Source organism: Equus quagga, chromosome 7, assembly GCF_021613505.1.
Source record: "Equus quagga isolate Etosha38 chromosome 7, UCLA_HA_Equagga_1.0, whole genome shotgun sequence".
Lineage (NCBI taxonomy): Eukaryota > Metazoa > Chordata > Mammalia > Perissodactyla > Equidae > Equus > Equus quagga.
This window is the reverse complement of record NC_060273.1, coordinates 51,346,537-51,363,010: the sequence shown is the minus strand read 5'-3', so window position 1 is coordinate 51,363,010 and position 16,474 is coordinate 51,346,537. Positions and strand designations below refer to the sequence as shown.

Below are 16,474 nucleotides of genomic sequence, written 5' to 3'. Positions count from 1 at the left end.
CACAATTGTTCTGCTAGAAAAACAATCACCTAGGGAGGCACCATTCCAAATCATTTCCTTTGGAATCAGGAGACCAAGATGAAATTCTCAGCCTTGTTATCAACTAGCTGTACAACCTGAGCAACATTCTTTATCCTGAAACACCTTTCTCAATCAGCAAAACGAGGCAGGATGAAATTGACCTCCAAAGTGGTTCCCAGGTTTATACAGCTGCTTCATCTTCATGCAGCACCGCCACAGAGAAAACAGCAGGAGTGCAAACCGAAGCAGTCAAACTGAAGCAGAACGACGTCTTGACGGAAAGCCAGCCTACATTTTCAGCTTCCCTAGAAACGAGGACCAGAGTGCCATGGCAGCCTTCTGCCCAGTGCTAAAACAGTAGTGCACACCAACCTCAAAACAAACGTACAATCTAATAGGCATTTTGGCTCTTCCTAGATCCGAATACTCGCTCCTCCATCACAATGAAAAGCTGCGTCTTTTCCCTTCTGCCCTCAGCCCAGCAAGTCAGGGGTTCAGTCTCCAGATCGCGAATGGGGGAGAATAAAAACCCTGTGGAAGAAGAGCAGCTAGACAGCCTACCTTCTTATCCAGCTCAGGCAGCACTCATTTCTGTGATGCTGGAGATAAGACAGCCAGACTCTGTGTTCCTTGAAAGCCCCTATATTTCAGTATTTGGGGGAAAGCTAACTTGTATTTTATTTAACATTAATTTTTCTGATTTATTTTTCTCCTCACCCCTGCCTGTCAAATTATAATCTGAGCTATAAATATGATCTAGTTTTAGATTAAACTAAAAACTAAATAGGGAGAAAACTGAGACTATGAAGTCAAATAAGATTTAATTACATTTTTAGGCTATAGTTTCATGGGTTACCCTCTCCCCAACTTAAATATCTGGGATCATAAAATATCAGTAAAAATCATCTTTGTTTACAATATAGCCCATAGCTGAGTATTACCCCAGAAGTACCTATTTGGAGCAGAATGACTCCTCTGTACGCCCAGACTTTTTGGAATAATATACTCCCAATCCTCCAGCATTTAATGGCCCCATGTTTCTTTACTAAAGACAAAACTGCTCTGCTGGTATGATCTACATCATACAACCTCTTTAGGACTGCATAAGAATCACTGGAAAACAACTCTCACATTACACAGGAGTTGCTGCATGAACATTTACTAAACACCTAGAAGTGCTTAGCGCATGTCACTGGCACTGAGGAGAGAAGGTCACAAGAGAGCCAGGACTGTCCTTGACCCCCAAGAACTTACAATAAAATGAGCAGATACAGCACACCCACCAAAGATTCAAGGACAAATTGATACACTGAAAATCAAAGAGAGGAGCTGAGATACCACACAACAGAAACATGATTAGAATTGGTAGAGCTAAGGAGGAGGAATTCCGTAGAAATGGTGTTTTCAGCATGACCAGAATATAAATGAAGGGCATCCCAAGAAATAGGCATGATACAGAAACAAGAATTAGTACAACATAAGCAGGGAATAGCAAGTGGCTTCGCTGAGGTGGAATATAGAATCAATGATGTGCAATTACTAAATAGACAGCAATAGTGAAAATCTGATAGAAGGGTTAGGGGGTTTAGACTTAAGACTACAGGAAATTACTAGAGGTGGCTAACACCGGCGTATGAGTTGTTCATCCCGTAAATATTGAGTGCCTATCAAATGCCGAGCAATGCTGCAGGTGCTAGGGTTATGCTAGTGAACAAGACGAAGCCTAAACATGATTTTATCATTTGTATAAAGGAGGACTGACTGGAATCAGGGGGACCTGCTAAAATGATTGCCTGTCTACAGCAATGGAAAGAACCGGATCTGAGAGAATCAACGGTAACTGGCAGGACCTAATGACAGGTTACATATGATGGAAAGCAAAAAGGAAAAAGAATCACCTAACAAGGAAATGAGCTGACAGAGAATTTAGGGTCACAAGACTCCTTGCTTAGTTTTTTAACTGTTTCAGGTTCGGTGAGATACTTCAATTGAATTATCCACAGGTAACTGAAGCAGCATATTGAGAAAAGAGTACAAGCAGTTTGTAGAGTAATAATCTCAGACGTACACTTAAAAGCAAACACGTAAGAGTGCTTACTAGCTCTAAGCACATTACATCGCTTAACACTTCATCCTCACAACAGCCCTCGCAGCTTACGCCTATTATATTCATTTTACAAATGGGAAAATTGAAGCAGAGGGAAGTAACTTGTCCAGGCAGAGACAGGAAGTGACTGAGTGAAATTATCTGGTTCCTGAAAAAGTAAATGTACAACATGGGAATAAGACCACAGGGCTTGGTTCCCGGGTTTGTGATATGGTTAATGTGAAGGAGGAAACGAGCTTGGGGGAAAAAGGCAGGGATGAAGGCCAAACATGAAATCACAGGCGCAAGAGACGGACAGTCCAAATGCAGCCCAAGAATATGCTTGCCAGTGATGTCAACAAAAGGCCAAAGAAGGAACTGCAAGGTGGGGCAAAAGAAAATGGTGAGTGAGAGAAGTTTCAGTGCTAAGAGGCTACCACATGTAGTGACAAAATGGACAGATTACTGTCACTGTCTCATCTGCGATGTTTAGAGGAACGTGAGAAAAATAGGACATAGTTAGCAAACGGAGTTTTGCTTAAAGAAACCCTGTGTGTTAAAATTAAAAAGGGAAGGAACCCCCCTAAAAGTTGATAATGTAGGGCTTTTTCTACCTTTCCAAAATTACTTTTAGCTGTGTGTGCATTCACAATTTACTAAGGGTTTTAATCACCACCCACTGGCCACTGATGGTGCAGTTCATTTGGCAGTTCTTCACCAGCTCTAAAGATGTTCTAGCCAGGCTTGCTTATGCTGCTCACCAACATCATCTCTGGAAGGACACTCTTGTCTTTTTTTCCTCCTCCTCACAAACTCATCGCAGGCCTCGAGTCCACGCAGAGACAGATGCCCACTAGGATCAATGACTGCCAGGGCGTTGCCTCCCCAGGTCGGGAAGCCCTGAAAGCTCCTCATGGTGGGAAGAAAGCTGCCAAGACTCCACCTTCTGTTCTGATTTCATAAATCATTTTCTCAAGTTGTTTTTATTTATCTTTGATCTAGATGATTGTCTCAGATGTTCTATTTTTCTTGGTCAACTGTTTTCTATGGCTGTTTTTAATTAGGGTTCAAAATATTTCACAAGAAAATTATAAAGATAAAACTAAATTATATGCCAAATAATAAAAATAGCTTTACTAAATGTCAGAAAGTCTAACACCTTACTTTTCTCAAGCAGTCTTTCAGGTTAAAAAGAAAGAGGTCTTCTTAAGTGTTCAAAGGCCTCACTGCTCACCCTCCTCTAAGACTGCAGCTCAGTCTTAAAATTTTTATCACTTGAAACTTGCATAGCTACATGAACTAATTTATAAAAGTTAAAAGTCAATTTTTGCATAGCTTCTGGGGACATGAAAATGTTATCTTGATTGTGGGAAGGGCTTCAAGGGCGTATATATGTCAAAGCTGATCAAATTGTACGTTTTAAATATGTGCTTTGTAGAGTATGTCAGTATACCTCAATATATTTGAAAATTTTAATATTTAATATTTAAAAGACACCGGCAATCTGATATAGAAAATGCCCTCCCAAAACTAATTAAGTGGACAATGTCCTAGAACTACGAGGCTTTTGTCACACTGGGGGTCTCTTCCAAAGCCTGTGGAAAGGATGTCTTTAGTCCTGACTTCTCTAACTGACCCAGAAGGCATGCAATCTTCCACTTTTCAATGAACGTGAATTCCTACAGCAAAGGAAGGCCTGAACACAGAAGTGAGCTGGGCATGGCTGAAAAGGACAGGAACACTGACATACCAGACAGAACGTAAAGGAATGAAACAGTGGGTCAGGTCTATGACTCAGGCAGCCCACCACAGAGCCTGACGGAGGAGCAGGGACTGGAGGAGCAACGGCTTTGGAGTCGATCACACCTCACGTGAATTTAGATCCTAATTTTGGACATGTTCAGTCTGCTTCCCCAAGGATTATAGCATCTACCACACCAAGTTGTAAGGATTAAATAATACAACACATGTAAAGTTGCCTTGCACACATAGTGTCCCCAGAAAACACTCAACGTTGGTTCCCTTCTCACACAAGTTTTAAGTCTCAGGACGAGACTTCTGTGGGAGGGCTCACCAAGAGCAATACTGCAAAGGATCAAATGTCATCAAGTGTGAGACCCCTGGTTTTATGCTTCATGGGGTTCTGTACAAACCTGAATCACAATAATGGCAAAAGGGCCATCAAAATTACCCTTCATCCAGATATTATGAGCAGTCTTTCACGACTAACAAATTACAGGCTCTCTTGTGCAAACAATTTGCTGGGGATTACTAATATTAAGCTTATATCTGGTAGTCAGGCTTTAGGAGAAGCAGGGTCAGCTACCTCATCCCACCCAATGAGCTATGAAGACTGGCCTTCAGAAGCACCAACTCTATCATTTCTTCTGGCAGGCAAAGCTGAAAAGTGGCTTAGTCTGTATGTATTGCTAAAGTTGTATGATAGTTAGACTGTGATTAAGAGCTGTGTAACATTTTGCCACATTTCTGAGGGGACACTGATCTTTAATTCCAGCTCTTTAAAAGGGATGGAGGAACAGACCAGAAACACTTGGACATTGTGGTTTACTTGAAGCTGACCTGGCTTTATAGAAGTAAAAGTTGGTGTAGTGCACACCCTGGGACCACATCAGAAATCTGCTTTCCCTCCACCCCCACCACCCAGAACAGCAAAGAAAGGAGGTCTTCCTCAGAGACAAGCCTATTGACTCAAGGACAACCTCCCACCTCAGCTATTTTAGGGCCTTTGTTGCTCTCATTGAAGAAAAAGGGTGACAGCAGCAGAGGAGTGGATGAATTCACATTTCATAACTCCAAATCATGTTTTTTTCTTCGAGGATAGAGAGAGGAAAAGGATATCACATTTAAGTTATGCTTAGTCAGTCATCAGATCCTTTAATAAGGCCCCGTTTCATTTCTAAATACAATAGTCTGGTGAAAATTCTCTGTCTCCCGTGTACATGCAATATCTTCGTGCTTTCATTCCTAAGCTTTATGTTCTTATAGAGACCTTTAAAGGAACGAGAATTCATGGCCGGCGTCCTAATGGGCCTCTAACACACTTAAGGGAAATAGAAACAGGACTTACACATACGCATTTCCTGCCTATTCACGTCTTAGAGAATCCATTTGTTTCTCTTTAGTATTAACAGAAGTACGTCATTTTAAAGTATTCTATATAGTGTGGAAGCCACCCAAAATGTTAGACATGAAATTAACACTGAAGATTACTTGTGCAGTCACTTTATAAGAAAACAGAGATGAAATGACTTGACGGTGTCATCGGGCTGCTTTGTTACTGTTAGATCCAGGCCTTGAGTTCAAGTCCCAATTCCATGACTTACACCTCAAAAAAGTGATGTAACTTCTCTGCAGTTCAGTTTTCTCATCTATTTAAAATGAGGACTGTTGTAGGTGATTATTACAGGCGTAAGAATTAAATGACATCAATTCAAAACATGAGTATTTTATCATCCTTGATTCTCAGTCCAGGTGTTCTTTGCACCGTGTTGGTTCCCTATACAAAGAAATGCTCTATGTATACTGTTCCTAAGTGCCTTAGTTTCAAAAACCGTAAAACGTATTATACATACTTTACTTTATTCACATTTGGGATATTTTGAGATAAGAAAGACCAGGAAAAACGAAAAAAATTCTGGGCAACTCCTTTCCCACCTATATTTTGAAGGTCATTAAAAAAAGGTTTTTTAAGAACTATCTTCTTCTACCTCCCATATCCCTAATCACAAAAAGGGAAAAAGAAACAGGCCTTCAAAAGCCTGGCTGAAGAACTGGCAATATTTAGCCAAAAGAAGAATAAAGTTGGAGTTAAGTCTTTAAGGATGAGAAAAGTAGCGTTTGTTAACAGTGAACAGCTACTCCTTCTATACAAGGAAGGTGAAGAGGGGAGCTTTTACAGTCGAGTTGCAGGGAGACAGAAAACAGTAATTGTAGACGCTAAAGAAATCAACAACCTTTCTAGAAACTTAGAAGGTAGGGAAAGAGTGCAGGCAATTTTTAAAATCCTTTTTAATCTTCTATATAATAATTCTAAAAAGCATTAAATTTTCATCTTTACAAGATAAACAGATACAGTTTCTGAACAAATGTTAACTGAAAATTACTGAATAATCACTATGAACCAGACTGTGAAAAGTGAAAATAATAACCACTTCTTTTTTACCCTGTTTATGGTAATTAGGTCAAGCCTCTTAATGTATAATCTGGTTTTATTGGCAAAATAATTTATTTAGGAATGTTTTTAGGAATTTTAGGTAATGGCAAAACAACAATCAATCAGAAAAAGAAAATAAGCTCTTTAAGAAATTTAAGACCCTGAGTAAAAAATGCTGTGTATATCATGAAAACTAAAGTTCTTATAGGACAGGGAGGTCATGGAAAAGGAGTACTAGATATCAGAATCATCCTGGAAGCTTTTCCACAATACACCTGTCCATACTAACCTCAATCTTAGCCATAATTTCCAAAGTGAAAAAATATGCACATATATAAAATTCCCAGGTAGTTATGACACCAACTTCCCTCTTAACAATTCCTATTGCCATTGGAGAATAATGAACTAAAGACTTATCATTGATATTAATAGAGAAAGATAATTAAATAAGACAGAATTATTTTGTGCTTGGACAAGGCAAGAATATCAGGAATACGATCAGCTGACTGGAATTGATACAAAAACATAATTATTAATGGAACAACCATATGAAAAAGAAAGGAAGGAGGAAACATGGGGAAAAGGTGTTTTTGTTGTTTCCTTGAAAAACAACTCAGGAAAGAAAGAAACTGTCATCACATAGGAAAAAGGATCATCAACAAATACATAATTTTTGTGCACATAATACTGATACTAAATACAATTTAAATCAAAAAGGACACAATCCTTGTTTATTTTGAGCACACGATCTAAAATAACAGACAACACAAATAACATAAGACATATACAAATAACATTTACAGAGATATTTTCATATAGTTTTCAAACTTTAAAGAACTTTTTATAATACCTATATTGAGAAGATAATATGAATAAGGTTGAGATAATAAAGATTAAAGAAGAGAAGACAGGATGAGATGAAAATAAGAAAAGAGACAGATTTGACTGAAGAAAGCTTAGAAAGGAATGCACGTCCCAGGATCTCTTCAGATTATCAAAATATGATCAATTCAATACTCTTATGGGTAACACTGACAGATGGACATGAAGGGGACAGGGCCGCACCAGGTATGAGACGATGCTAAACTAACCTGGTGTCCAATTAATACATCTACTACTACTGCGGGTTTTGAATCAATACAATCTCAAAATTCCATTAGGCATAGTGCTAAGGCAGAGTCACCTGAAAGCCACAGAAAGATGTTACCATCTTTCTGGATGTAGGCAATACATTCAGAAAATGATCAAAATCTATAATCAAATATTCTGGTGCAAAGAATTTACTTGTTAATATCAGAGTTCAATAAATAAAGTCATCAGCACTACCATTTACTAAGTGCTTTTTGGACTATGGTAAACAATTTACATGCATTATCATCACATTTAATCAATACAACCACCTTTTTTTATTTTAAAGTTTGACACCTGAGCTAATAACTGCTACCAATCTTCTCTTTTTTTTTTCCTGCCTTTTCCCCCAACATGCCCCTAGTACATAGTTGTATATTCTAGTTGTGGGTCCTTCTAGTTGTGGCATGTGGGACACCACCTCAGCATGGCCTGACAAGCAGTGCCATGTCTACGCCCAGGATCTGAACCAGCGAAATCCTGGGCCGCTGAAGCAGAGCATGCAAACTTAACCACTCGGCCACGGGGCTGGCCCCTCAACCACCTTTTGAGGTAGGTAGTTACAATCCATATTTTGCAGATGAAACTGAAGGTTACAGAAAAGAAGTGATTTGCCCAAAGTCACATAGCCGTAAGTAATACAAGAGAGGCAGGAAGTAAGGCCAGGTCTGATACCAAAACCTGAGCTAACGATAGCTAAAGCCTATTCAACATTTTAAACTCAAAATACTTTGGAAGCACTTTGGGATGTTTAGGGTTTAACACAACAAAATGTGTCCAAAGTAAACTTTCAAACATGTAATTACACCAAGAAGATGGAAGGGATTTCAGCAACGCCTCTGAGTAGGTCTGGGTAAGTCTGTAACTAAATAGTGAAGTTATAAACTCAGGGTCAGTTAGAGTCCACGACAGAATACAAGTCAAAAGTCCACCCAAGATATTATTGGTAAGTTTCAGATACGAACAACAGAATTCAATCAAGGGTACCAATGACATTAATGCTAATACCCAGAAAGTCATTATACAGCTGTGAAAGAGGAAAGCTCAGACATCAGTTTGATTCTTTCATACTAAAGCAAAAATAATCCTTAAACACAGAGCGGGAGCAGAGGTTCATCCAATATTCTCAAATTTCCAAGAATAATTCTCCCTAATCTGTTGGGTGGTGGGGCTGCCAATAACATTACTTTTCTTGGCAGTGCACATAGATAAGCAGAAATGAGGGACTGGAGTCTTCAGAGATTTGTGCCTGTACCCAAGAGGATATGCAGGGGCCCCTGCCTTACATGAAACAGAGCTACTTTGCCTCCATGACCTTGTAAATGAGGCCATGGTTTACAGAACACAATCAGATATTCCTATAGGCAACTACGATAAGTACAAAGTAAGGAAGTCAAAATTCCACGTTTTTGGATCTCAGGCTTCTAAATTAAGACTACCACAGATAAACAACTCTTCTTCTCTGCTACTTGCAGGCCTATACAAGTACAAATGTGTTCTGCTTAAAAAATACAGCATACAAGCATTAAAAAGAGAAGGACAACAAAACTATCTGTAAAGGAAGGCCCTTCCCTTTATACTATATAAAGTTAGCATCTGAAGATAAATTATAGAACTGAAAAAGGTAATGGAGCAAGATCATGTCCACCTGAATCACATAAGAGGTAAAGAATGTAGAGACTATCCATGAAAATAGGGACTAAAGAGTCACACTGAAATGGTATTCTGTTACAAATTTTTCAAATGTAGGAGGGGTCATTTTTACACCTGTGTAGAAAAAGTGATCTATATACAGGGGGTGTTCAATAATGTTATTAACACAAGCCCATGATGAAAAGCTTTCATAATAAAGAAGAGGACAGCTGTAAAATATACATTAATAAAAAGTTTCTTGGGGGGGCCTGACCCTGTGGCCTAGTGGTTGAGTTTGGCACATTCCACTTCAGCAGCCTGGGTTCAGTTGCCAGGTGCAGACTTACACCACTCATTGGCGGCCATGCTGTGGCAGGTGACCCACATCTAAAGTGGAGGAAGATTGGCACAGATGTTAGCTCAGGGCCAATCTTCCTCAGCAGGAAAAAAAAAGTTTCTTGGAAGCACAGTTAATTCCGAAAATTAAGGGAGATTTGGAAAATTGGGAAAGATTCTCAAATATCTTTTATTTGAAAAAGAGTCAAAGGAAGCCAGCCCTCACAAGTCAGCAGTTAAAGTCTGGCACGCTCTGCTTTGGTGGCCTGGGTTCGGTTCCCAGGCACGGAATCACATCATTCGCCTGTCAGTAGCCATGCTGTGGCGGCAGCTCACATAGAGGAACCAGAACTTACAAGTATATGCAACTATGTACTGAGGGCTTGCAGGGGTGGGGAGAAGGAGGAAGAACGGTGGAAGATCAGCAACAAATGTTAGCTTAGAGCAAAGCTTCCTCTGTAAAAAAAAAAAAAAAAAAAAAGAGGGAGAGAGAAAGAAAGAAAATTGATCTTTATAAAGACTGATGGAGAGTTTCAACACATGCATAAGAGGGAACAAGACGGGGGAAAGGACAAGAAACTTTTAAAAAAAGGAAAAGAGTCAAAGGACATAAAGCAGATGATTAAACAGTGCAAAGCATTGTTCCTCTGAAATTGTAAACAATTAAAGGAAGATATTGTCAAAGAAACAATGAAGGCCTAATAATGAGAAAACAATGCAAAGGAATACAGGTGATTCTATATGGAGCTTAAGAGACAACTTAGGAAAATACTAACTTGGAAAATTGAAGCAAAAAATTTATAAATACTATAATCTAAAGAACAAAGAATACAAAATTAACACCTAAATCTCAGAATAGCCTGAAAATTTTTTATGTGTTTCTATCTAACCAAGGAGATCAAGCAAGAGGATGTAGACAGGTCCAGCACATACGTGTCCCTGGAAACATTCAAAGCTTTTGGTGGTCCTCAGAGTCACATTTCTAAGAAAGGAGAGTCATTTCTAATAATGCTCAGGGCTACAATCACAGAAAACTGTCCTTAAGAACCTGTGAGACTCACTTCTAAGTTTAAGTTTTGCTCATTATACTAAAAACAGGCTTGATGAGAAAGTATAATGACTAAGGAGCACCCATCCACTGAGGCTCTATGGCTTGAGATCTAAATTTGAGACTACTTTTCTAGTGCTGGTAGGAGACCAGTAATGGAGAAGCTCTAGAAGGGAAAGAGTTGGGGTGGGTTGGGGGAAGGGACCTTGATGGAGAACTCAGTTAATGGAAGTTAGAAAATACAGGTTATCAAGCATTCTCTTTCTTGAGACTAAAAATAGTAAAATATATATAAATATAGTAAACATAGGTTTACACAAAGTAAACCCATCTCCAGCTGAAAAATATACAATGAAGAGGAATGCTCCTCTTTGCTACATTAAAAAAAAAGTTAGAATAATGCACAGTAAGACAATGAACACTTCCCGTTTGGTTTCTTGCTATGAGGAATGAGCTGATGGTGGTCCCCTTTGTCCTTGAGGACCACCAAACCTACCATGTGGTAATGTTATGTTTGCACCATCAATGATTGCTTGTGCGAGTTCATGATCATTGCTCTCAAAAGCATGTGCTGCAGCCTTCAAAGCATCCCAAATCTCTTTACGGCCTTCAAAAGCTGGGGCAGTATCCCAAAATTCGTCCCTCTTGCTGCGCAGTTGTCCATCTGTCATCGGATAATCGCTTTTCCATTTGGGTTTCTCCTTTTTCAAAGGCTGGTTACGACCTAAAGCAACTGAGAAGAAAAATAAAAGGCTGACATCAAAACCAAAATTTACACAAGATGTATTAAAAGTTACCTGGTCATTCCTCTTTGATTCTTTCATCAAAATTATAGCTAGAAGTTGGCCTACTAGCTAATTCTTGCATTCTGAAATTCCCCTAACCTATTTTAGAAGTACAAGAGCAAAGGCAGACATTAGATGGCTCCACCCAAAACTTCCGGTGAAGTTAGTACCTCTTGTCCACACACTATCTGCCTTCTCCAAACGATGATTTAAAAAATTACCTAGAAAAACAGTAATAAGTGTTTCATCAGACAATAGTGGCCAGATTGTAAGAGTCAAGGGATGCCATAAGAGAGAGGTGAGATACTAGGAAAAACCAAATGGCAACAGTAGCTTCAATCTCAGAACCTTAGACATACGAAGTCAGCAAGCAGGAGCTAAGAAATCCCAACGACGGAAAACACTGCTTTGCGGTGATCAGAGGAAGCACAGCTAAACCACCAGCTCCACGAGGAGACCTGATCACAGCAATACCTCCTCTAGCATCCCCCCTGGACTTCAGTCAAGGAACCGTGAATACCTGTCTCTGAAACTCGAACAGGAGCTCATTTAGAAAGCAGTGAGGGAGCGGAACAGCGTCAGTGCTGCACTCTTCGGAGGAGCTAGGATTGGAACAAGGGACTCTTGATACTGGGCCAAGGGAGAAGCTCCCGACCACAAGGAGCACAGGCAGCACAACATACTACTGTAGTTTCACTGCAAGCGAGGAAGAAAAGAGAGGGCGAGAGTCCACTCCTGTCTGCCCTAAGCGGCAGCAGAGCTCCTTAGAGAATGTTACATGGCAGGAGTGCTCCAACAAGTCTGATGCAGTTCTTTGCACCCAGATACTTACCTGGCATATGATCACTGATCTCATGCTGACATACGGAGCCACAGATAAGAAACAGTTTGATAGATGGAAGAATAGGTAAAAAGAAAACTGAAGTTCGATGGAGTGATGGGTTAGGAGTGGGTGGGAAATAAATGACAGAGCAGGTAGGAAGGAGAAGGTGTGTGTCAAAATTCAATGTTCTATATTTAATTGCAGGAAGAATACTAATGTAAAAGAAATTACTCTCAAAATGGTTCTAAAGAATCCACGAAATTAACCACTCCCTCACGGGCCCAGGGCCAAATGAAATTTGGGCTATTCACAACAGAAATTTAAAAAAATGACTCGAGCCCCTGGGCAATCTCTACATCCTATAGCAGGCCACGTTCCCAGTTGGCAGGACCAACTAATGCTGCAAAGTATATGTGGTTCTACACTTAGCTTAAACCCTGCTTTTTTATTTAATTTTTATTGACTTAATGATAGGTTACAATCTTGTGAAATTTCAGTTGTACATTATTGTTTGTCAGTCATGTTGTAGGTGCACCCCTTCACCCTTTGTGCCCATCCCCATCCCACCTTTCCCCTGGTAACCACTAATCTGTTCTCTTTGTCTGCATTTTTAAATTCCTCATATGAGTGGAGTCATACAGAGATTGTCCTTCTCTATCTGGCTTACTTCACTTAACATAATTCTCTCAAGGTCCATCCATGTTGTTGCAAATGGGACGATTTTGTCCTTTTTTATGGCTGAGTAGTATTCCATTGTACATATATACCACACCTTCTTTATCCAATCAGCAGTTGATGGGCACTTAGGTTGCTTCCATGTCTTGGCTATTGTAAATAATGCTCCAATGAACATAGGGGTGCATGGGACTTTTGGAATTTCTGATTTCAAGCTCTTTCGATAGATACCCATAGTGGGATAGCTGGATCGTATGGTAGTTCTATTTTTAATTTTTTGAGGAATCTCCATAGTGTTTTCCATAGTGGCTGTACCAGTTTGCATTCCCACCAGCAGTGTACAAGGGTTCCTTTTTCTCCACAACCTCTCCAACATTTGTTACTATTTGTTTTGGTTATTTTTGTCATTTTAATGGGTGTAAGGTGATATCTTAGTGTAGTTTTGATTTGCATTTCCCTGATGATCAGCGATGATGAACATCTTTTCATGTGCCTATTGGCCATCCATATATCTTCTTTGGAGAAATGTCTGTTCATGTCTCCCGCCCATTTTTTGATCAGGTTGTTCGATTTTTTATTGTTGAGTTGTGTGAGTTCTTTATATATTATGGACATTAACCCTTTGTCGGATGTATGACTTGCAAATATTTTTTCCCAGTTAGCGTAAACCCTGCTCTCTTCACCCAATCTGGCTACTTTACCTCAAGGCAGCACACACCAGGGCTCATCCTCTCACTTTCAGAGGGCACAGGATGCCACTGCCAGCTGTTTGTCTCTGAGAACACTCAGTATTTTGACTCATTGTACTTTTTGGCTCTCTAACTTGTTCTAGTGAAATGCAAACCAGCTGAGTTCTAAGAGAGTGTGTACAGCACAGTAGGAAAACTGTCTATTTAGTAAGAGAGCTGGAAATAGAACCCATGTCTCCTTATTTAACAAGTCTTTACTGCGTGTCTACCAAGGGTCACCTTATAGATCTGGATATCAGGTTTAATTCAAATATGAGAAATATAATCTATGCTAATGACTTTTCCCTGCATCTTCCAAATAACACACACAAATTCAAATAAAACATTATTCTCCAAAAAGTATTCAGAACACATCAAATAATCACAATTCACCCCCTACTGATTCCACCAACAAGGTAAAATGAAAGGTAGATTTTATTTTCTGCTACATTAACCTTTAGATGAGTCTGAAACAGTTTAGGGACGATACTCAGGATTAGTGTACTGAGCAGGGAGTGGAAGGCAGGACACGATAGCTAGATGTCTCTTTGAATAAAGTTTTGAGTCTACTTGAGTAGTTCCAGAGAACTGTCTAGCATCATATGTATTAAATGTACCACTGTATAATTCTGTCATGTGAGAAAATCACGAAGAAAAGGCAAAAACAACAAAACCTCCACAATCTCAGTACTTAAACCAAAGAAATTGAAGAAGCCTTGAAATAGGAACTCAACAGAAAAACAATCTCATAATAAACATAGAAAATACTTTGGAAAAAGTAAAAGCACCTTCCTTACAAATAAGACGTAGCTTTATTTCACCTCCCTCCCTCTGTAGAAGGCATAGGAACAAAGTGTCATAAAAAGGAGAGATGATGAATTATGCTGCTTAAGGATAATCATCATTCCAAATCCATTTTCAAATCCATGTGCTGTCAAAAGTTCCAAAGTAATTACTTTGTGCAAAAAGTATGACAAAATAAATGCTCGTGACACGAAGTAAGCTTACTTTTTTATCTATGTCTCTACTTCTCCCTATATCACAAACATATGTAATACAGACTATCTGCCTATCAAATGTCCATTATTAAAATACTTAAATCTTTGCAACATAAAATATTTTAGTGAAACCACTAAGCAGTGCAGAATTTTCACTACAAAACATGAGGTTAAAAGTTTCATGTTAAACTAAATGCAGTTATTGCCTAACTTACCTTTGTTAAATGAACTAATTGGAAAAAAAACGGACACTTAGCAAAAGCACTTAAACTATGCTCTTGTGAAAACACGAAAATATTTACGGTCGTTATGGGGATTTATAAGTTAATACCTGTACAGCACTTACAATAATAACTGATACATAATAAAACTACAAATAAGTGTTAAGTAAAAATTAATTTGGAAGTACTATATGAAATCAAGAATCTTTAAACATTTTTTCAAAAATATACAGGTTAAGTCTTTTTTCATAATTTCTCAACAGAGCCTGACATTCCGCAAATTTAGCACAAAGTACCTTCCTTAACTTTAGAAAGACCTGCTCCATGTCATGTACTTCCTGTACATTTATTTGAGCACATCTTCTAGGAATTTGCTCACCAAATCTTGTGTTTTGATTTCAGCTCATATCACAAACCTGTATTTCTGAAAATACTTGGACACAGAAACCAGCCTAGCAGTTAAGTAGCTATGTTTGCACCAAGTCAACCATTTTCAATTATGAAGAAATAAATGTAAAATATGTATACTCAATTAGATTATACTTTATGCTCTGAAACGTTCAGATTTGTCTGTTTCACACACCTGTTGACTCGTGCTATCAAGAGAGATGCTCAGTATCATTCATACATCTAAGACTAAGTCCTATGCTCTCACAATGAATTTAAAGACAGGAAATAGATCTTATTACCCTAATTTCAGTTTCTAAATCTAAAAATTGCAAGCAATCAATATACTTAGTTTTATTCCATGGTTTAACATAGAAGAAAAAAGAGATTAATTAAAAAAAACTAACATAAAAAACCAATCTATTTCACAAAATACTCTTTTCTTCCTATCAACCCACATTTACTAACTTTCAAAACTTGGCCCAAAACTCACCTTCTTCTCAGAAGCCTCTTAATCTCATTTATCTACTCCTTATCTTTCCTTGTAACCTTTCAACACGTCTTCCCATTCTGTGACAAATAAATAGATGTAACATGCAGAAAACTCAAGAAAGCTTTGCTTCTCAGGTCTAAATAACAACACAGTCTCAAATATTTTTACTCCACAATTGAATGCATTTTCCAAAATCTCATTTTGACATTTTATAGTTGTTTTCCTGATTTAATAATAGGGCTATCCAAATGAAAAGAGAAGAGGCCATAATGCATAGACACGACTCAAGTAACAACAGCTTTAACAGACTGAAAACTGGAAGCATCAGTTTCCTTAACACAACAGCCTGAGGGGAAAAAACCTCCAAGGAGGAATCCTATAATAAGCGAGGAAGTAATGCAGTTTTCTGGTCAGTTTCAACATACAAATGCTCAGCATCTACAACAGTTTAGGCACTAAAGATCACACGTATGCATACTTATCTAAGTTAGATACATCATTTTAATGCTACTATTTTATAATAAATTGAAATGAGTACTTTGACTATGCTTCTATGCTAAAATTTATAAAAATCAAGCAATTAAAGCATAATTTTAAAGCCATTAACTATACAATTTCTACTGTTGTTTGAGCTAGCTTTATTGAGGGAAAAAATCAACATCATGACCTCATGATGACTTCCGAGCCTGTTTCTCAGAGTATAAGTCCACTTACCAGTGGCCTGGGCATACAAACAGGCAACAGGAAGACCTATCTGCAACACAGTATGTTCAAGGACTCTTCTTCGTGGGTGAGTCTTATTTAAAATGTTACAAAAGCATACAATTACATCCTACAAATACACACAAAATAACTTTACTAACAAGGGTACCATTATATAAAATTGAGACTAAGAATATGGTCACCTAACACCAGCCCACTGTTACCTTTTTTTTTTTT

The 16,474-nt window shown here is 38.5% G+C and overlaps 1 protein-coding gene across 1 annotated transcript in view; it reads right to left on the bottom strand.

The window, feature by feature from the left end:
- UBTD2 (ubiquitin domain containing 2) overlaps window positions 1–16,474 on the bottom strand; it is a 56,128-nt gene that overhangs the window by 3,981 nt on the left and 35,673 nt on the right. Inside the window, exon 2 of the mRNA XM_046665739.1 lies at window positions 10,922–11,158. Within this exon, the coding sequence (XP_046521695.1) occupies window positions 10,922–11,158 (237 nt within the window). The remainder of the gene's footprint in view (window positions 1–10,921; window positions 11,159–16,474) is intronic.